Here is a 23,396-nt window from a genome sequence, read left to right as displayed (position 1 = left end):
CACATCTAATCAATGCTATTATTAAAGGGTTTGGTAAAAAATACTCGTGCTGTATTTCATATTGGTGAGACACTGCCAGACCTCCCCAGACTTGGTATCCATAATGTGCTACTGTACTGTACTGTGAGGCAGCGGTAGAAGCTCAGAAAAACACATTTTTGGTCAGAGTGGAGCAACCACAGCTTTTCCACTATAGAAAACACTTTGGTCATCTCCGCTGTGCCATTGGAACAGATGGGAGCTATTTCAGCTTCTAAGGTCTGGAGGTGTTTCAAGAACCACCGACAACTAAACAAGTAAACCTTGTCCAAAATAAACACTGACTGCGACATAAGTTTCCTATCTTGCGTTTAGGCCAACAGAAACTACTGACAGAAACTCACTGAAATGTTGTTTTTGTTTATTTACCCCACAATTACTCTCAGACAAAGTCTAAATCAAATCAAATCAAATCAAATTGTATTGGTCACATGCGCCGAATACAACAGGTGCAGACATTACAGTGAAATGCTTACTTACAGCCCTTAACCAACAGTGCATTTATTTTAAACAAAAAAAGTAAGAATAAAACAACAACAAAAAAAGTGTTGAGAAAAAAAGAGCAGAAGTAAAATAAAGTGACAGTAGGGAGGCTATATATACAGGGGGGGTACCGTTGCAGAGTCAATGTGCGGGGGCACCGGCTAGTTGAGGTAATATGTACATGTGGGTAGAGTTAAAGTGACTATGCATAAATACTTAACAGAGTAGCAGCAGCGTAAAAGGATGGGGTGGGGGGCAGTGCAAATAGTCCGGGTAGCCATGATTAGCTGTTCAGGAGTCTTATGGCTTGGGGGTAGAAGCTGTTGAGAAGTCTTTTGGACCTAGACTTGGCACTCCGGGTACCGCTTGCCGTGCGGTAGCAGAGAGAACAGTCTATGACTAGGGTGGCTGGAGTCTTTGACAATTTTGAGGGCCTTCCTCTGACACCGCCTGGTATAGAGGTCCTGGATGGCAGGAAGCTTTGCCCCAGTGATGTACTGGGCCGTACGCACTACCCTCTGTAGTGCCTTGCGGTCAGAGGCCAAGCAGTTGCCATACCAGGCGGTGATGCAACCAGTCAGGATGCTCTCGATGGTGCAGCTGTAGAATTTTTTGAGGATCTGAGGACCCCATGCCAAATCTTTTTAGTCTCCTGAGGGGGAATAGGCTTTGTCGTGCCCTCTTCACGACTGTCTTGGTGTGTTTGGACCATGATAGTTCGTTGGTGATGTGGACACCAAGGAACTTGAAGCTCTCAACCTGTTCCACTACAGCCCCGTCGATGAGAATGGGGGCGTGCTCAGTCCTCTTTTTTTTCCTGTAGTCCACAATCATCTCCTTTGTCTTGGTCACGTTGAGGGAGAGGTTGTTGTCCTGGCACCACACGGCCAGATCTCTGACCTCCTCCCTATAGGCTGTCTCATCGTTGTCGGTGATCAGGCCTACCACTGTTGTGTCGTCGGCAAACTTAATGATGGTGTTGGAGTCGTGCCTGGCCATGCAGTCATGGGTGAACAGAGAGTACAGGAGGGGGACTGAGCACGCACCCCTGAGGGGCCCCCGTGTTGAGGATCAGTGTGGCAGATGTGTTGTTACCTACCCTTACCACCTGGGGGCGGCCCGTCAGGAAGTCCAGGATCCAGTTGCAGAGGGAGGTGTTTAGTCCCAGGATCCTTAGCTTAGTGATGAGCTTAGAGGGCACTATGGTGTTGAATGCTGAGCTGTAGTCAATGAATAGCATTCTCACGTAGGTGTTCCTCTTGTCCAGGTGGGAAAGGGCAGTGTGGAGTGCGATAGAGATTGCATCATCTGTGGATCTGTTGGGGCGGTATGCAAATTGGAGTGGGTCTAGGGTTTCTGGGATTATGCTGTTGATGTGAGCCATGACCAGTCTTTCAAAGCACTTCATGGCTACAGACGTCAGTGCTACGGGTCGGTAGTCATTTAGGCAGGTTATCTTAGAGTTCTTGGGCACGGGGACTATGGTGGTCTGCTTGAAACATGTTGGTATTACAGACTCAGTCAGGGACATGTTGAAAATGTCAGTGAAGACACTTGCCAGTTGGTCAGCACATGCTCGGAGTACACGTCCTGGTAATCCGTCTGGCCCTGCGGCCTTGTGAATGTTGACCTGCTTAAAAGTCTTACTCACATCGGCTACGGAGAGCGTGATCACATAGTCATCCGGAACAGCTGGTGCTCTCATGCATGCTTCAGTGTTGCTTGCCTCGAAGCAAGCATAGAAGTGGTTTAGCTCGTCTGGTAGGCTTGTGTCACTGGGCAGCTCGCGGCTGTGCTTCCCTTTGTAGTCTGTAATAGTTTTCAAGCCCTGCCACATCCGACGAGCGTCAGAGCCAGTGATTCAATCTTAGACCTGTATTGACTCTTTGCCTGTTTGATGGTTCGTCGGAGGTCATAGCGGGATTTCTTATAAGCGTCCGGGTTAGAGTCCCGTTCCTTGAAAGCGGCAGCTCTACCCTTTAGCTTAGTGCGGATGTTTCCTGTAATCCATGGCTTCTGGTTGGGGTATGTACGTACGGTCACTGTGGGGACGACATCATCGATGCACTTATTGATGAAGCCAGTGACTGATGTGGTGTACTCCTCAATGCTGTCTGAAGAATCCCGGAACATGTTCCAGTCTGTGCTAGCAAAACAGTCCTGTAGCTTAGCATCTGCGTCATCTGACCACTTTTTTATTAACCGAATCACTGGTGCTTCCTGCTTCAGTTTTTGCTTATAAGCAGGAATCAGGAGGATAGAGTTATGGTCAGATTTGCCAAATGGAGGGCGAGGGAGAACTTTGTATGCGTCTCTGTGTGTGGAGTAAAGGTGGTCTAGAGTTTTTTTCCCTCTGGTTGCACATTTAACATGCTGGTAGAAATTAGGTAGAACGGATTTAAGTTTCCCTGCATTAAAGTCCCCGGCCACTAGGAGCGCTGCATCTGGATGAGCGTTTTCCTGTTGATTAATGGCCTTGTACAACTCATTCAGTGCAATCTTAATGCCAGCATTGGTTTGTGGTGGTAGATAGACAGCTATGAAAAATATAGATGAAAACTCTCTTGGTAAATAGTGTGGTCTACAGCTTATCATAAGATACTCTACTGGGCTGTAATATTGTTTCTATGCAGTTCAGAAAAAAACAGGCAACTGTATATTATTGACCAATATTAGTTTAAATACTCCACTCTCATCATGCTCAGTGCAACCCTGTCCATGATGGACAACCTAGATGCCCCCTGGATATTGGAGTGAGTTCCAGAGCTTTAGTCCTGGGGATCTTGGTCTAGGTTGTAAGCTCAGTGAGAGATCTGCATAAAAAGGGCAGGGATTTACAGGCTCAGCCATTCAGTGTCATATCCTATACCGTGTGTGTCTGTGTCAAATAAAATTGTATTTGTCACATGCTTTGTAAACAACAGGTGTAGATTAACGAGTCCTTTTCCGACAATGCAGAGATAAAGATAATATATATGTACACTACCAGTCAAGTTTGGACACACCTACTCATTCAAGGGTTTTTCTTTATTTTTAATATTTTGTACATTGTAGAATAATAGTGAAGACATCAAAACTATGAAATAGCACATATGGAATCATGTAGTAACCAAAAAAGTGTTAAACAAAATATATTTTATATTTGAGATTCTTCAAATAGCCACCCTTTGCCTTGATGACAGCTTTGCACACTCTTGGCATTCTGAGAGCTTCATGAGGTAGTCACCTGGAATGCATTTCAATTAACAGCTGTCCCTTATTTGCAACTCTGCCTAGAAGGTCAGCATCCCGGAGTCGCCTCTTCACTGTTGACGTTGAGACTGGTGTTTTGTGGGTACTATTTAATGAAGCTGCCAGTTGAGGACCTGTGAGGTGTCTGTTTTTCAAACTAGACACTCTAATGTATTTGTCCTCTTGCTCAGTTGTGCACCGGGGCCTCCCACTCCTCTGTCTATTCCGGTTAGAGCCAGTTTGCGCTGTTCCATGAAGGGAGTAGTGCACAGCGCTGTACGAGATATTCAGTTTCTTGGCAATTTCTTGCATGGAATAGCCTTCATTTCTCAGAACAAGAATAGACTGACAAGTTTCAGAAGAAAGTTATTTGTTTCTGGCCATTTTGAGCCTGTAATCGAACCCACAATTGCTGATACTCCAGATACTCAACTAGTCTCAAGAAGGCCAGTTTTATTGGACATTTCTAAGTGACCCCAAACTTTTGAACGGTAGTGTGTGTGTGTGTGTGTGTGTGTGTGTGTGTGTGTGTGTGTATTTACTTTTTTATTTTTTACCCCAAAACCAACTGAGTAAAAGCAGGGGTGAAAGTAGATGTAATTTATTTAAACATTTTATTATGGGCCTAATCATAGAATTACATATAGAATCCCTATTAATTAAATTAATATAGAATCTCTATTAATTTAATAGGATCTCTGTGGGCCTAGTAGTAAAGATTTGTCATTTAACTTAACAAAAATGTTTTAACTTTTAATATGGCATAGACACAACCAGTCATGATGTTTTCATCTGATTGTCAAATAATCAAAGGCTCATGTAGGCTACCCGCGCACATTCTCCCACTCACAAATTAATTCCAGCTATTTGCACCTGCCATTTGATGAATGTAAAGCAAATTTTAGTGATCATCATTATGCCTACATTTTCTGACTGAATTGATGAGTGTGCTGCTGTCTGCGTGCTTTAGTCTCGGCCATTAATCTCTGCCTTGGAAAAATGTCAGTGTTCTCCTCTAACCACACAGCATTCTGGAGTGTATACTGTATACCACCTGTTTTCAAGTCCATTCACTCATTTTTCATGCAGCTAACATCATTATAAATAATATTGTAAAAGCCTACAGTTTTCTTCACATTTTGTTTTAAATATTGTGATAGGCTCATATTTTATTGGTACGGCGTACCCCCACTACTTATTTTGCCAGGACTCCGTAAGGGACCGTACTGGTTTACTTTCACCCCTGATAAAAGCAATTGAGCCGGGCTGACCACAAGAGTCCTCAGCATTCCAGCTGCATGAGGCCAGCATTTCCACGTGAGACGCTAAGGCTCCAGTCAAGAGCGCCTTTGTTCCCCCACACAATCTATGGATCACTGGCCCATCGGAGGCAATAGGAAGTGACTGTTGCCATTTCAAACAATGAGCCATGACGTGAGTTGGTGATGTTCAGACAGCAATTGTTCCTTTAAGGTTTCAAAAAGGCTGGATTAGGTGGGCATCTTGTAGCTCACACTCCTCAGTGAAATGAAAGGGCAGATCTGATTTGTCAGTATGTGTGGTTTCTAAACAGTTTACCTGGGGGGGAAAGTCCTGTTGATTAGGATTATGAATCAGTCCATCCACATTGCATTTGACAAGGTTTAAGCTGGAACATTTCCCCTCAAATTTGTATCTTGCTATTATTTTATTGGAAAAGAAAGCACACAAGGGAAACAGCCTGTCTAGTTACAAACTATGACTCATAGTTTGTCATGGGGACACAATGTAAATTAATGACACATAAGAATATTTAATTGAGCTGATCAGATTTTCCACTGTGTAGAGGAGAAAAAATAAAGAATTCTGAGCTACTGTTCTAGGAAGTTCTAATAATTCCCCTTTAGACATGCACATATATCATTCAGTATACCAAAACATATATTATTTGACCAAATAGAAGTGCTTTTATTACCCCTGTTCTATTTCCATTGTCTAGGGTCTCCTAAAATGTATATTGTTTTATGTATGAGGAAAGAGGTGTCCGTCCCATAAGGAGATCTTGGATCTGGTGTCCATCCAACAGACAGTCAGCTGCTTCCCTGCCTAGCCACCACAAGATGGGGGCATTAACCCATGACCATGCTCCAGACTAAGTAGCTTTGACTCAGACATGCTGCTGCTCACAGCATCTCCCAGTTCTGCATACTGCTGCACATACTGTGGATCCCTTTCTCAACCACTCAGAATGGTTTGTGATTAATCAAGTGTGTTACGGCATAAAAAGGATTATGTCTGTTGCAAATGGTGGACCGGTCAATTGTAACAGACCGTTCAATCACCAATTATTGAGTTATCATAGCTTTGACTTTGACCATGTAATCTTGACCCCAAGGTCAATTTATGCCATTAACTAGAGATTCTCTATGATCCTGACCTTTCCTTTTAATCTCTGACCTGAACGGTCTCTATTTACCTAACTTTGCATGAACCCTGTCGTCTGACCTCCAGCATCCATACTCACTCAGGTGGACCGCTCTGTCCCTGTCTGCCTCTTACAAAAGCCAGGAGAGCTATCAGACTCCCCCATCACTTCACCACATACCTTACTGGGTCGTTCCACCATTTCTGTGCCTTTTTGAGAAGTGTAACTTGGTAAAAATAAACTTTGGATTTCACCTAATTTTAACATTCTGTCATAAAGAGCATATATTCAACTTCATAAAAAACATGTTTTCCCATCTCAAGAGGTTAAATAAAAAAACGACTATAGTAAGTGCCTATTAAGTGCCAAATAAAGTAACAGAGTTGACCGTAACAGGGTTGACGATTTCATCTGAAATCAGCCATAAATCCCCTTGTGACGGGGGAATGGAATCTTGTTGTGTGCGACAGGGATGGGCAATTGAATGCAAGCTCCACAAAAAAATGAAATTGTTAAAACATTTCTAGTCTATCTATGGGTAACAAGGTTAACGTGTTATGCTTGACCCGCTCAGTTTTCCACCTCAAAACACCAGTAAATTGCCAAAAAGAGTCACATGCTTTTACACTATGGTTTGACTATTATTATTTTTTAGCGAGCGTTCAGTTCACATAACAGGGTTGACATTAAAATGAGGGAGAGATGTAAATGAATCACTAATCACATGAAATAAATAATCTTCATAAATGACTTTGTGAAAGCAACAAAAATAACTAGGGCTTCACAATGATGGTGAAACTACTGAGAAATGTTCGGGTTCAGTGGGTTAAAATCTTCCTAGACGGAGGGATATTCCAAATAAACACTTTAACAAGTCTTTTCATATAACAAATCTGATTTATTGAATTCTCCATGCGGTCTATATTAAAGGGCACTTTATTTAATATACTTTAACAGGCTTTTAAAATTAAATATTGGTGCACAATTTCTTCTTAAATTATCAAAGGGACGCAAAAGACACATTTTGTGGAATGACCCTACTGCTTTAACTGGAAGGAAGATTGGCTCCCAGTTTTATTGGTGAAATTAAAATCTGTAAACCCATAAAAACAGCTAGCTTTTGGCTTGGCCTGCTGTCGTTAGTGACAGTCTTCCTAGAAAGGCTTTGCACAGGTTTGGCCAATTGAAATATTTAGGGAATGGCACGTGTTTGGGTGGGTGGATAGCACGCCTGCGACTGGTGCTCTCCAAGGCACAGGTCTAGGTTTGGGTCTTTCATTATGGGAACCGGTTCGGTCTGTGTGTGTCCCGGTCTGGTGGTTCTGGCACTATAGTATTGATAAATTACCATCGGTAGAAGTGGTGGCGGCTTGTAGGAAATACAGTTTGGTCGTATCCTGTCCTGTCTGTAGAGGTGACCACTGACAGACCTTGGCTGTAGTAGGGGACTAGTGTAGTGTTTCTGTGGATGGATGTCTGATAAATGGCTGTGTTCAATGCAGGTTTAAAGCAGACGCTTTACTTCTGTAGTCAAAGTTGGCTAGATAGGGCATCTCCATGAGGAATGTGACTCAAAGCTATTGTGAGTATGGGATTGGTGGGAGGGAGAGGTAATGACCACGATTGGCTAGCAACTACAAAAATGGCAGTCTCATTGTGTAATGAATCTTTGTGGTATGTATTCTGAATAGCTGTCTAAGATTAGCTTTATGTCACAAAGTGCAAATGAACAGGTTCTAAGATCTGGGTTGAGCAGGCGGTGTGAAAACAGAGACCAGTCAATGGGGTGGTTTGATTCCAGTTTAACTTTTCATCAATGCATGGTTTTACAAAAATACACTTCAGGTTTCCAATATACATCAAGTTCAATTTGTTTCAGTTCAGATTCAAGTCATTTAGCCATATAAATTATCATTTTTTCCAAACCAATGTAAAGTAATAATTTCAGTAAAATACACAAACCTAATAAACAGGAACAAAGGAAGCGACCCAGCCCCAAGGCAGGTGTCCAGGCTTCTTCAATTTCCCCATTGTTTGTTCACAAACTTATCAGCACATGCTACCAGCAACAGGGACACCATACCTCCGGACTGGATCACTTCCTGTGTCCGGCTGCCTAGAAGCAAAATAACAGTTTTTTTAAAGGGAAAACAATAAACCAATTAACCAACGGCAATGCCAGCTTGGTGAAAATGTTAAACCAATTCGTCACACCTGTGACATTTACGAGTACTGACAAGGGAACCACAAGATGATAGGGGAGCAAACTAAGGTTTCTGGCACTAATTATCTCACTGAGATATTTAAGGCACCTAGATGGCACACTACAGTCCATACATCTCATTAGCCGAACCAACTCTGTTTTCACAGCAACTTCTCCAACTACAGGAACCGCTTCAGCATGCCAGGACAGACTGAGAGTCTATGGTACAGGTAAGGGAGCATCTACCACACACACTTACCTTCTACTGTATAGAAGTGGTCATTGATTAACGTAAACTCACCCCAAATGATTTAGCCAAAGAGAGGGGAGCTCTAACTAGCATCCCCTTTGGAACACTTTGGTTCAATCTGCGTGAAGGGGCCAACGGCACAAAGGAGCCATACATCCGACCTGTGGCAGGCTCATAACACACAGGACATTCTCTGAGGCAGTAAGATAATACCTCCTGGACCACAGGCCTGCTCCTCACTCCCCTGGCTAAGGAAGAGATGAGGCCCCTTCTCTCCAGCACCTGTACGGCACGCAGGACTGGGGTGATGTCTGAGGAGAGGAGACAGACAAACCCTGCCTCCAAAAGAGAGGAGGTCCCAGCCCAGCTATTTCTTTGGGGAAAATCTTTCACTATAGACGAATTAAGTGTGTCCCTGTCAGTAGTTTGTATGTATACTTTGGATGGTCAAGGCTGTTGATCTTTTGTATGCGCTCTGTCCACAGCTGGAATGTAGGATCAGCCCATATCATCTCTCTCTCCACTGAGATCTACTTCTTTCTTGATTATGGCGTGGATCTCCTCTTCAAGCAGTACGAGTGGCTTAAAAAGGACCTTGAGGTAAAGTACTTAATTTACAGTCCCAGTATTAGTGAAGCTGTTTGTCTCTGGACAACTGAACGTGGCAGTAATGCCCTTTTTTAGTATTATTTCTTGAGTAATAAACTTTGGTGTCCTAAACAGTACACACACACACACACACACAGCGACGTGACTCATTCTCTTGTCTGATCCTCTATCAGGATGCCAACAGGCCAGAGAACCGAGCAGAGCGCCCCTGGATCATCACTATGGGACACAGACCCATGTACTGCTCTAACAACGATAAAGACGACTGCACCCAGTTTGAGAGCTATGTATGTATGGCACAAAACACCTCACTGATTAGAGAGAAGGGGGTCAATTACATGGCTGGATGGATGATACTCTCTGTATTAGTTTTGAAATTGAATGGTATTCCTGGATTTAAGAATTACTAAATTAATGAATGTACAATTGCTTTCAGCAAGTGAACTTCAACAGCAACTAGTGTTACAGGGGTTTTAGAGTCCGAGCATCCAAAACGTCTAAGGACAATGAGTACAGTCCTCTATTAGCTACACGTGTTCTGGTCAGTCAGATATGGTGAGAAACGCAGTGTATATCACCCTGGGGCTGATGGGTCAGTGGGAAGAGATATACAGCAGTCCAGGAAAGAACAAGGCAGAGGGGGACTGAGGTAGGTGCTGAGGTGAGCTCTGCTGACAACATGCAGAAACACCCTCCTCCTCCTGAGGGGTGTAAATCTGACCAAACCTGAGCAACAACTGGCTGACCGGCCGAACATCACCTGTACTGATCATAAGTGAAGTTTTACAAGCAGAAATAACTCTCTGTTCCCCCTCAATGCAACTATTTACTCATTACATGTTGATTGCTATTATTTTCTGACCAAGGAGGCTCTGTCTGTTAATATGCTTTATATTACACTTGGCACTGATGATTTACTGGACATAGCATTGATAGATATGTGGTCGGAGCTGTGGTCGGGAGAGGTTGTGTTTTCTCTAGCAGGAGGTAAGCTTGAGGTAAGCTTGGCTTCTTATATGGTGTTGAGTAAAGCTTAAACCATGCATTTGATCGTAGGTAGGTAGTTGTAGTTAGGTATTGTAGGTAGTTTATTTAGGTAGTTATTGTAGGTTTCCGTAGGTAATTATTGTAGGTAAGTATTGTTTACGGCGGAGCCCGGAGAAAGCACGAGACTAGCTAGCTAGCGGGTAGCTACTGGTAACGTTTAACAACGGTGGAGAGTTGTTTCCAATGTTAATGTGCTAGCTAGCCAACGTTTAATTTTTGCTGCGTTATGAAAGGAACTAGACACGGACACAAATTATCTGTTTAGTGTGTTAACACACTATTGGTAGTTTGTTGTAACCAAGTATTGGTGCTAAACTGTGTGTTATTGGATGCTAGCATGCTAGTTAGCTATGGCGTCATAGTTAGGCATCGTGGGCTGTTGTGGGTAGTTACTGTAGGTTAGCATTGTTTTTCGGCGGTGCCGGGTCTAGCACGAAGCTAGCTAGCTAGCCGTTCTTCAAACAAAGTCAACACAGTGGCCATTGCTAGCTAGCCAACACGACCAGCTAACTGTACTGTAGTAGCTAAATACAATATACTTATGCTAGCTAGCCAACGTTTAATTATTGCTGCGTTATGAAAGGAACTAGACACGGACACGAATGATCTGTTTAGTGTGTTAACACACTATTGGTAGTCTGTTGTAACCAAGTATTGGTGCTAAACTGTGTGTTATTGGATGCTAGCATGCTAGTTAGCTATGGTGTCATAGTTAGGCATCGTGGGCTGTTGTGGGTAGTTACTGTAGGTTGGCATTGTCTTCGGTGTAGCACGAAGCTAGCTAGCTAGCCGTTTTTCGAACAGAGTCAACACAGTAGCCATTGTGTGCTGTACTGTGGCAGCTAAATACAATATATTTGTGCTAAGCTAACCAACGTTTAATTATTGCTGCGTTATGAAAGGAACTAGACACGGACACGAATTATCTGCTTAGTGTGTTAACACACTATTGGTGGTTTGTTGTGACCAAGTGTTGGTGCTAAACTGTGTGTTATTGGATGCTAGCATGCTAGTTAGCTATGGTGTCATAGTTAGCTAGCTGAATAAAGTGGGTTGAGTCTACTCCTTTAAACATTGAACCGCTGTGGTTCACAACAATTCTGATTTCTAAAGGTGGAAGTTGGGAGAGTTTTTGTTCGGGTGGTTCAGTGAAACAATTATAGTTTCTGAGGTGGAAGTTTTGGTGAGGGAGGCCCTGCTCTCTCCTCTTCCAGATGTTTAGTTCATTTCATTCCGATCTCCTCTGCATTATTGTAGCCATTTGCTACAGCCTGTCAACTATGCCTCTGCCTATCCCTGTTCTCTCCTCTCTGCACAGGCTACACAAACGCCTCACACCGCGTGGCTGCTGCCTCTCTAACCTGGTGGTCCCTGCACGCACCCCACACCTGGAGTTCCAGGTCTCAGGCAGCCTCTGGAACTGCCGTTCTGCTGCCAACAAAGCTGACTTCATCCCAGCCTATGCTAACCTCCAGTCCCTCGACTTCCTGGCGCTGACGGAAACATGGATTACCACTGAAAACACTGCTACTCCTACTGCTCTCTCCTCGTCTGACCATGTGTTCTCGCATACCCCGAGAGCATCTGGTCAGAGGGGTGGTGGCACAGGAATCCTCATCTCTCCCAAGTGGACATTCTCAATTTTTCCCCTAACCCACCTGTCTATCTCCTCATTTGAATTCCATGCTGTCACAGTCACTAGCCCATTTAAGCTTAATATCCTTGTCATCTATCGCCCTCCAGGTTCCCTTGGAGAGTTCATCAATGAGCTTGACGCCTTGATAAGTTCCTTTCCTGAGGATGGCTCACCCCTCACAGTTTTGGGGGATTTCAACCTCCCTATGTCCACATTTGACTCATTTCTCTCTGCCTCCTTCTTTCCACTCCTCTCCTCTTTTGACCTCACCCTCTCACCGTCCCCCCTACTCACAAGGCAGGCAATACGCTTGACCTCATCTTTACTAGATGCTGCTCTTCTACTAATCTCACTGCAACTCCCCTCCATGTCTCCGACCACTACTTTGTTTCCTTTTCTCTCTCGCTCTCCTCCAACACTACTCACTCTGCCCCTACACAGATGGTAATGCGCCGCCGCAACCTTCGCTCTCTCTCTCCCACTACTCTCTCCTCTTCCATCCTATCATCTCTTCCCTCTGCTCAATCCTTCTCCCTCCAATCTCCTGATTCTGCCTCCTCAACCCTCCTCTCCTCCCTTTCTGCATCCTTTGACTCTCTGTGTCCCCTATCCTCCCGGCCGGCTCGGTCCTCCCCTCCAGCTCCGTGGCTTGATGACTCATTGCGAGCTCACAGAACAGAGCTCCGGGCAGCGGGAGCGGAAATGGAAGAAAACTAAACTCCCTGCCGACCTGGCATCTTTTCACTCCCTCCTCTCTACATTTTCTTCATCTGTTTCTGCTGCTAAGGCCACTGTCTACCACTCTAAATTCCAAGCATCTGCCTCTAACCCTAGGAAGCTCTTTGCCACATTTTCCTCCCTCCTGAATCCTCCCCCCTCCTCTCTCTCTGTGGATGACTTCGTCAACCACTTTGAAAAGAAGGTTGACGACATCCGATCCTCGTTTGTTAAGTCTAATGACACTGCTGGTCCTACTCACACTGCCCTACCCTATGCTTTGACTTCTTTCTCCCCTCTCTCTCCAGATAAAATCCTGCGACTTGTGACTGCAGGCCGCCCAACAACCTGCCCGCTTGACCCCATCCCCTCCTCTCTTCTCCAGACCATCTCCGGTGACCTTCTCCCCTACCTCACCTCGCTGATCAACTCATCCTTGACCGCTGGCCATGTCCCTTCCGTCTTCAAGAGAGCGAGAGTTGCTCCCCTTCTCAAAAAAACCAACACTCGATCCCACTGATGTCAACAACTACAGACCAGTATCCCATCTTTCTTTTCTTTCCAAAACTATTGAGCGTGCCGTCTTTAGCCAACTCTCTTGCTATCTCTCTCAGAATGACCTTCTTGATCCAAACCAGTCAGGTTTCAGGACTGGTCATTCAACTGAGACTGCTCTTCTCTGTGTCACGGAGGCTCTCCGCACTGCTAAAGCTAACTCTCTCTCCTCTGCTCTTGTCCTTCTAGACCTGTCTGCTGCCTTTGATACTGTGAACCATCAGATCCTCCTCTCCACCCTCTCCGAGCTGGGCATCTCCGGCGCGGCTCACTCCTGGATTGCGTCCTACCTGACCGGTCGCTCCTACCAAGTGGCGTGGCAGAAGCTGTCTCCGCACCACGTGCTCTCACCACTGGTGTCCCCCAGGGCTCAGTTCTAGGCCCTCTCCTTTTCTCCCTATACACCAAGTCACTTGGCTCTGTCATATCCTCACATGGCCTCTCCTATCATTGCTACGCTGACGATACACAACTAATCTTCTCCTTTCCCCTTCTGATAACCAGGTGGCGAATCGCATCTCTGCATGTCTGGCAGACATATCAGTATGGATGACGGATCACCACCTCAAGCTGAACCCTGGCAAGACGGAGCTGCTCTTCCTCCCGGGGAAGGACTGCCCGTTCCATGATCTCGCCATCACGGTTGACAACTCCGTTGTGTCCTCCTCCCAGAGTGCGAAGAGCCTTGGCGTGACCCTGGACAACACCCTGTCGTTCTCCGCTAACATCAAGGCGGTGACCCGCTCCTGCAGGTTCATGCTCTACAACATTCGGAGAGTACGACCCTGCCTTACACAGGAAGCGGCACAGGTCCTAATCCAGGCACTTGTCATCTCCCGTCTGGATTACTGCAACTCGCTGTTGGCTGGCCTCCCTGCCTGTGCCATTAAACCCCTACAACTCATCCAGAACGCCGCAGCCCGTCTGGTGTTCAACCTTCCCAAGTTCTCTCACGTCACCCCCTCCTCCGCACACTCCACTGGCTTCCAGTTGAAGCTCGCATCCGTTACAAGACCATGGTGCTTGCCTATGGAGCAGTGAGGGGAACGGCACCTCTGTACCTTCGGGCTCTGATCAGTCCCTACACCCAAACGAGGGCATTGCGTTCATCCACCTCTGGCCTGCTGGCTCCCCTTCCTCTGCGGAAGCATAGTTCCCGCTCAGCCCAGTCAAAACTGTTCGCTGCTCTGGCACCCCAATGGTGGAACAAGCTCCCTCACGACGCCAGGACAGCGGAGTCACTCACCACCTTCCGGAGACATTTGAAACCCCACCTCTTTAAGGAATACCTGGGATAGGATAAAGTAATCCTTCTACCCCCAAAAAAAATGTGTAAAGTGGTTATCCCACTGGCTATAGGGTGAATGCACCAATTTGTGAGTCGCTCTGGATAAGAGCGTCTGCTAAATGACGTAAATGTGCCCTTGAGCAAGGCACTTAACCCTAATTGCTCCTGTAAGTCGCTCTGGATAAGAGCGTCTGCTAAATGACTAAAATGTAAATGTATATGTGAAGAACAGCTAGGCTGTGTCCCAGAGAGCTATTCTGTTACGTAAAAGCATTTACAGGGTTTGTTTCTGCTCTGTTGCTGGAGACATTAATTGCTGTGTTGCTTAAAACCTGTCAACGTCTGAGGCTACTGGCTAGTCCACATTAGCCCTGAAGCACATAGTTTCCATTCAGACCTGTTGCATTCAGCACTTGGCATGGGTAAAGAGTGACACCCTGCCATGGACATGAGGGTGATATCAGATGAGGTTTCTGATCCTAATCCCAGCATTCGCTCTGCTCTGTTTCAGGTCCGCCTCGGACGAAATGACACCAAACCACCAGCGCCAGGTCTGGAGGATCTATTGTATCTATACGGTATGGTCTGCATTTTATACAACAGAACTGTGCTGTAGTAGTTGTTACGGTCACAAATCTGTCCTCTCAGACAGACTAATGTCCCAGCACTCGGCTCGAACAGAGTAATCCAAACACATTTCCTTTATTACAACAGCAGACCGCTGCTTTGGACATCACTCAACAAACCATTATCCAAATGTTTTCCTATGTTACACTTCTCTCGCTTGTTGGTTGTGTTTCTTGAGTGGAACCCTTATATTTAGTGCTCTTTGATGAATAGCAAACGTGAGTAAGTAGGTAAAACATGTGAGGCATGTTCTATGGGGTTAATGAATTAAAATGGTCAAAATACACATTTTCATGGTTATATTGGATAGTACAATGAAAAGGCCTGAGGATCCCGCAGTTGCTCTTAGTCCTTTGTGTTGCAGTCCATAGTCTTTGAAGATAGGCATGGGTGGTATCCAGATTTTCATACTGTTTCTGTACCATACTTGGGTATACGGTATTACTGAATGTGCACACAAGGGGCGCTATTTAAAAAAAAGTACCAGTCAAAAGTTTGGACTCATTCCAGGGTTTTTCTTTATTTTTACTATTTTCTACATTGTAGAATAATCGTGAAGACATAAAAACTATGAAATAACACATATGGAATCATGTAGTAACCAAAAAAAGTATTAAACAAATCAAAATATATTTGAGATTCTTCAAAGTTGCCACCCTTTGCCTTGATGACAGCTTTGCACACTCTTGGCATTCTCATGAAGCTCTCAACCAGCTTCATGAGGTAGTCACCTGGAATACATTTCAATTAACAGATATGCCTTGTTAATTTGTCGAATTTCTTTCCTTAATGTGTTTGAGCCAATCAGTTGTGTTGTGACAAGATAGGGTTGGTATACAGAAGATAGCCCTATTTGGTAAAAGACCAAGTCTGAATTATGGCAAGAACAGCTCAAATAAGCAAAGAGAAATGACAGTCCATCATTACTTTAAGACATGAAGGTCAATCAATCTGGAAAATGTCAAGAACTTTGAAAGTTTGTTCAACTGCTGTCGCAAAAACAATCAAGCGCTATGATGAACCCGCTCTCATGAGGAAAGGAAGACCCAGAGTTACCTCTGCTGCAGAGGATAAGTTCATTAGAGTTAACTGCACCTCAGATTGCAGCCCAAATAAATTATTCACAGAGTTCAAGTAACAGACACATCTCAACATCAACTGTTCAGAGGAGACTGCGTGAATCAGGCCTTCATGGTCGAATTGCTACAAAGAAACCACTACTAAAGGACACCAATAAGAAGAGACTTGCTTGGGCCAAGAAACACGAGCAATGGACATTAGACCGGTGAAAATGTGTCCTTTGGTCTGATGAGTCCAAATTTGAGATTTTTGGTTCCAACCGCCGTGTCTTTGTGAGACGCAGAGTAGGTGAACTGATTATTTCCTTATGTGTGGTTCCCACCGTGAAGCATGGAGGAGTAGGTGTGGGGGTGCTTTGCTGGTGACACTGTCTGTGATTTATTTAGAATTCAAGACACTTAACCAGCATGGCTACCACAGCATTCTGTAGCGATACGTCATCCCATCTGGTTTGCGCTTAGTGGACCTATCATTTGTTTTTTAACAGGACAATGACAAACACACCTCCAGGCTGTGTAAGGGCTATTTGACCAAGGAGAGTGATGAAGTGCTGCATCAGATGACCTGGTCTCCACAATCACCCGACCTCAACCCAATTTGAGATGGTTTGGGATGAGTCGGACGGCGGAGTGAAGGAAAAGCAGCCAACAAGTGCTCAGCATATGTGGGAACTCCTTCAAGACTGTTGGAAAAGCATTCCTCATGAAGCTGGTTGAGAGAATGCCAAGAGTGTGCAAAGCTGTCATCGAGGCAAAAGGTGGCTACTTTGAAGAATCTGAAATATAAAATATTTTGATTTGTTTAATACTTTTTTTGGTTACTAGATGATTCCACATGTGTTATTTCATAGTTTTGAGGTCTTCTATTATTCTACAATGTAGAAAATAGTAAAAAATAAAGAAACCCTTGAATCAGTAGGTGTGTCCAAACTTTTGACTGGTACTGTGTGTGTATATAAAACATTTTTTGGGGGGGACGCACAAAATAATTTAGGCAACAGGGATCTTGATCCAGCCCTGAGCTGGATATAATTTATTTTACACATCTTTGATTTTCTTATAGTTATACTTAAGCAGTGGTGTAGCACGTGCCCCCGTGAGCGGAATAAAAATTCGAACATTTTGTAAACAAATATAACACTAATATATTTATATTGGATAAGTATTCAACACTGTGAGTCAATACATGTTAGAATCACCCTTGGCAGTGATTTACCGCTGTGAGTCTTTCTGGGTAAGTCTCTAAGAGTTTTCCACACCTGGCTTGTTCAACATTTGCCTTTTCTTTTTTTTTTGATTCTTCAAGCTCTGTCAAATTGGTTTTTGATCATTGCTAGACAACCATTTTCAGGTGTTGCCATGGAGTTTAAGCAGATTTAAGTCAAAACTGTAACTCAGCCACTCCAGAACCTTCACTGTCTTCTTGGTAAGCAACTCCAGTGTAGATTTGGCCTCGTTTTAGGTTATTTTCCTGCTGAAAGGTGAATTCATCGCCCAGTGTCTGGTGGAAACCTGGTTTAGTCTGCTTTTCCTCTAGGGGTTTGCCTGTGCTTAGCTCTATTCAGTTTATTTTTTAAATCCTGAATTACTCCCCAGTCCTTAACGATTACAAGCATACCATAACGTGATGCAGCCACAACTATGCTTGAAAATGGCCCTCCTGTAGCTCAGTTGGTAGAGCATGGAGCTTGCAACGCCAGGGTTGTGTGTTCGATTCCCACGGGGGGTCAGTATGAAAAAGGTATGCACTCACTAACTGTAAGTCGCTCTGGATAAGAGCGTCTGCTAAATGAACCCCCCCCCCCCCAAAAAAAAAAAAATATATATATATACATATATATATGGAGTGGTACTCGGTAATGTATTGGACTTGCCCCAAACATAACAGTTTGTATTCAGGACAAAAAGTGAATTGCTTTGCCACATTTTTTGCGGTATTACTTTAGTGCCTTGTTGCAAACAGGATGCATGTTTTGGAAAAAAATGTATTCTGTACAGGCTTCCTTTCACTCTGTCAATTAGGTTAGTATTGTTGAGTAACTACAATGTTGATCCATCCTCAGTTTTCTCCTATCACAGCCATTAAACTCTGTAACTGTTTTAAAGTCATCGTTGACCTCATGGTGAAATCCCTGAGTGGTTTCCTTCCTCTCCGGCAACTGAGTTAGGGAGGACGCCTGTGTCTTTGTTGTGACTGGGTGTATTGATACACCACCCAAAGTGTAATTAATTACGTCACCACGCTCAAAAGGATATTCAATGTCTGCTTTTAAAATGTTTACCCGTCTACCAATAGGTGCCCTTCTTTGCGAGGCATTGGAAAACCTCCAAGGGCTTTGTGGCTCCATCTGTTTGAAAATTACTGCTTGACTGGGAGACTTAACACAATTATACAGTTGAAGTCGGAAGTTTACATAAACTTAGGTTGGAGTCATTAAAACTTGTTTTTCAACCACTCCACAAATGTCTTGTTAACAAACTATAGTTTTGGCAAGTCAGTTAGGGCATCTACTTTGTGCATGACACAAGTAATTTTTCCAACAATTGTTTACAGACAGATTATTTCACTTATAATTCACTGTATCACAATTCCAGTGGGTCAGAAGTTTACATACACTAAGTTGATTGTGCCTTTTTAAACAGCTTGGAAAATTCCAGAAAATGATGTCATGGCTTTAGAAGCTTCTGATAGGCTAATTGACATCATTTGAGTCAATTGGAGGTGTACCTGTGGATGTATTTCAAGGCCTACCTTCAAATGCAGTGCCTCTTTGCTTGACATCATGGGAAAATCAAAAGAAATCAGCCAAGACCTCAGAAATTATTTTGTAGACTTCCACAAGTCTGGTTCATCCTTGGGAGCAATTTCCAAACCACTGAAGGTACCACGTTCATCTGTACCAACAATAGTATGCAAGTATAAACACCATGGGACCACGCAGCCGTCATACTGCTCAGGAAGGAGATGCGTTCTGTCTCCTAGAGATTAACATACTTTGGTGCGAAAAGTGCAAATCAATCCCAGAACAACAGCAAAGGACCTTGTGAAGATGCTGGAGGAAACAGGTACAAAAGCATCTATATCCACAGTAAAACGAGTCCTATATCGACATAACCTGAAAGGCCGCTCAGTAAGGAAGAAGCCACTGCTCCAAAACCGCCAAAAAAAAGCCAGACTACGGTTTGCAACTGCACATGGGGACAATGATCGTACTTTTTGGAGAAATGTCCTCTGGTCTGATGAAACAAAAATATAACTGTTTGGCCATAATGACCATCATTATGTTTGGAGGAAAAAGGGGGTAGCTTGCAAGCCGAAGAACACCATCCCAACCGTGAAGCACGGGGGTGGCAGCATCATGCTGTGGGGGTGCTTTGCTGCAGAAGGGACTGGTGCACTTCACAAAATAGATGGCATCATGAGGAAGGAAAATTATGTGGATATATTGAAGCAACATCTCAAGACATCAGTCAGGAAGTTAAAGCTTGGTCGCAAATGGGTCTTCCAAATGGACAATGACCCAAAGCCTTCTTCCAAAGTTGTGGCAAAATGGCTTAAGGACAACACTCAAGGTATTGAAGTGGCCATCACAAAGCCCTGACCTCAATCCTATAGAAAATGTGGGCAGAACTGAAAAAGTGTGTGCGAGCAAAGAGGCCTACAAACCTGACTCAGTTACACCAGCTCTGTCAGGAGGAATGGGCCAAAATTCACCCAACTTATTTTGGGAAGCTTGTGGAAGGCTACCCGAAACGTTTGACCCAAGTTAAACAATTTAAAGGCAATGCTACCAAATACTCATTGAGTGTATGTAAACTTCTGACCCACTGGGAATGTGATGAAAGAAATTATTCTCTCTACTATTATTCTGACATTTCACATTCTTAAAATAAAGTGGTGATCCTAACTGACCTAAGACAGGGAATTTTTACTAGGATTAAATGTCAGGAATTGTGAAACTGAGTTTAAATGTATTTGGCTAAGGTGTATGTAAACTTCCGACTTCAACTGTATGTATGGGGTACAGCGATGAGGTAGTCATGTTAAACACTGTTATTGCACACTGAGTCCATGCAACTTATTATGTGACTTGTTAAGTACATTTTTACCCCTGAACTTATTTAGGCTTGCCATAAGAAAGGGGTTGAATATTTATTGACTCAAGACATTTCAGCTTTTCATTTTAAATTAATTTGTGAACCTTTCTAAAAATGTAATTACAATATACAGACTGTGCACCCTCAATTTGATGAATGGAAAGAGGCATCGGGTACAAAACACCTAAACATAATTCCACTTTGACATTATGGCGTATTGTAAAAAAATCTATATTATAAATTCAGGCTGTAACACAACAATGTGGAAAAAGTCAAGGTGTGAATACTTTCTGAAGGCTTTATTTTTGGTATTGAAAATCATACCATCTGTATTTTGAAATTATACGGTATATTGCCCAAGCCTATTTGCAGGTAAGTACTGTATGAAAAGTGTCATATCAACTAATGCAAAGTCTTTTTCCAGGAGTGGACCTGGAGCTGTGGGCCCATGAACACACATATGAGAGGTTGTGGCCTGTCTATGGCTACAAGGTCAGTTCCCATGTGAATAATCACTACAACACACACACTCCTTGTCCATCAGTGTTTTGTCACAGACTGAAGAGCCCTTTAATGTTCCTCTTCCAGGTCTTCAATGGGAGCATGGAACAGCCTTATGTGAACCCCAAAGCCCCAGTACATATCATCACAGGCTCTGCTGTAAGTAGACCACTGCTTTGACCTCTCTTTTTCAGTCAATGGGTGGTGTGCTGTGGTATTTAAACAGCTATTTATCTGGTGCACAATTAAATAAACAGTTTTCGTCCTTATAAATGCCGTCAACAAAGCAGGACACTCTTGGTCATCCAACCACAAGAGTTGGTCATCCCCATATCAAAGTGTTGTCAGGACAGCACCAGAGCCATAGTCCTGTTCCAAATGTCAAAGAAGCCTGAGAATGAGCTTTAGGGAGGCACGTGGCTCTCCACAAACAGAACATGAACCTTTGACTGAAAACGGGACACTATCGACGATCAAAGGACTGAAGTAGCATACAGTGCTTAGTGAAAGTCTACACAGCCTTGCGCGGTATTAATATATTTTCTGCCTAAAAGTTCAATCTGGATTTTCTCAGTGATCTACACAACCTACTCCACAAGTAAAAGAAAACGTATAAAACAATTCTGAATATAAATTAATTGCAAAGGTCTTCACACCCCATGCTGAGGCACATCTAAATAAGTTTAGGAGAAAATATTTTCATAACATTTATTGAATGAGGTCCAGCTGTTTGCAAAAGTAGTGGTTCTCATGATTTTAGTCTCTAAGGTCCCTTAGTTGGTTAATGAATGTCTAACAATGATTCAACCTCAAAGCCAACAATGAGCTTTAAATGCATGTCTGGGATACATTTTTAAACAGGCATAGATCAGGGGAGGATAAGAAATCATTCCAATTACTTTTGTGCCTAAATTAAAATTTTTTGACCATCAGGTTTGGGTTAAATCCAATACAACACATCAGAGTGAAACCCTCTGTATTGTGGTGGCAGGTTATGGGTATGCTTGTTACCGGCACGGACTGGGGAGTTTGTCAGGATCAAAATAAATATGAAAGGAGCAAAGCCCAGGTAAAAAGTTAGAGGAAAACCTACCTCAGTCTTCTGAATACTTAACCCTGGGATAAAAAAAATAATACAATACAATTACACAAATGTTCATGCCAAAGACTCACCAGAATGGCTTTCCAAGAGGTGTTGAGTGGCCAAGTCTCACTCCTGACTGTTTGAAAAGCAGAGACAAGGTTTGAGTATTGCTGTCCATCAATGATTCCCAACCAAATTTACTGAGCTCGAGGAATTTCGACAGAAACAATAGATATATTGCCCTAAGGGTTGTGCAAAGTTGGTAGAATCTTATTCAAAATGAATCACAGCTCTAATTGCTGCCAAAGGTGCTTCCACCAAGTATTAACTCTGGGGTGTGAAGACCTATGCAATCAAGATCTTTGTTTTTTATGAATGTAGAAAATGTTCTTTAGGGAGAAAAAAATCGAATGTAATCTGTTTTTTTTTATTTCACTTCAAGTCAGCAAAATGTGAACTGTGCAAGGGGTATTTAGACTTTCACTAGGCGCTGTAGGTTGGATTGTGGATATCTATGATCTTTTCAGGGCTGCCGTGAGAATCATGATCCGTTCGTCCCTAATCCGAGGGACTGGAGTGCCTTCCGCAGTACAGATTATGGATACACCCGCATGCAGGTGCACAACACCACCCATCTGTACCTGGAGCAGGTCTCCGATGACCAGGTGAGCGGAGAGGGAAGTCCTCAGTTCTATACCTAACTATAAAGTGGATGGTCTTCTGCAACCTCTTACTGATATGTAATATACTTCATGGGAAAATAAATAATTGCACTCTTCATCCAGTTTTGTTGGCTCAGTGATAAAGGAGAATGCTTCTGTTTCAGTATGGTAAGGTGATCGACAGCATCTGGGTGGTGAAGGAAAAACACGGCTTCTCAGCCTGGTTCTGAAGACCGCAAGAACCCCAGCCAATCAAATCAACATCTCTTCTCAGGAAATGCACTTTTAAACCTAATCATTGTGAACTGCACTGTTTGTTGACTGCTATCAAACCAATCATAGGAAAAGTATTATTCTCCAAATAATGGAAATCTTCTAACACAGGCCCAGCCGTGGAGGACTGTTAGTAATTAGACACACATTTTTCAAATTGGGTGTCACGTTCGTTGAGTACAGGATTGGACCAAGTTGCAGCGTGGAATGCATACATGTTTATTCACTAAGTTAACACACGACAAAACAACAAAAGCAATGTAACGTGAAGCTCACAATGGCTACACACAAACAAGAGTCAAGATCCCACAACATAGGTAGGCAAAATGGCTACCTAAGTATGATCCCCAATCAGAGATAACGATCGACAGCTGCCTCTGATTGGGAACCACACCCGGCCAACATAGATCTAAACATACTAGATCTACACATAGATATACACATTACATAGATACTCACACCCTGACCAAACCAACTAGCAAACTCTGTCAGGGCGTGACATTGGGAGGAAAAGCAAATCTTCAGATTTCAAACTGTCTGCTCATATTTATGCAGTCTGCTCATATTTATGCAGTCTACTCTCCTTTATAAATGGGTTATTCCAGAATCA

At 43.5% G+C, this 23,396-nt stretch overlaps 1 protein-coding gene across 1 annotated transcript in view; it reads left to right on the top strand.

Annotated features, from left to right (window-relative positions):
• Window positions 1-23,023, top strand: part of acp7 (acid phosphatase 7, tartrate resistant (putative)) — a 33,568-nt gene extending 10,545 nt beyond the window's left edge. The window contains exons 7-14 of the mRNA XM_041847605.2: window positions 8,528-8,590; window positions 9,096-9,210; window positions 9,393-9,506; window positions 14,974-15,040; window positions 20,691-20,758; window positions 20,855-20,926; window positions 22,379-22,516; window positions 22,678-23,023. Coding sequence (XP_041703539.1) covers window positions 8,528-8,590; window positions 9,096-9,210; window positions 9,393-9,506; window positions 14,974-15,040; window positions 20,691-20,758; window positions 20,855-20,926; window positions 22,379-22,516; window positions 22,678-22,743 — 703 coding nt within the window. The 3' untranslated portion in view covers window positions 22,744-23,023. The remainder of the gene's footprint in view (window positions 1-8,527; window positions 8,591-9,095; window positions 9,211-9,392; window positions 9,507-14,973; window positions 15,041-20,690; window positions 20,759-20,854; window positions 20,927-22,378; window positions 22,517-22,677) is intronic.
• Window positions 23,024-23,396: the final 373 nt, after the last annotated feature.

This window comes from Coregonus clupeaformis, chromosome 25 (assembly GCF_020615455.1).
Source record: "Coregonus clupeaformis isolate EN_2021a chromosome 25, ASM2061545v1, whole genome shotgun sequence".
NCBI classification, from domain to species: domain Eukaryota; kingdom Metazoa; phylum Chordata; class Actinopteri; order Salmoniformes; family Salmonidae; genus Coregonus; species Coregonus clupeaformis.
The sequence above is the reverse complement of the archived record's forward strand: the minus strand, read 5'-3'. Positions and strand labels throughout refer to the sequence as shown.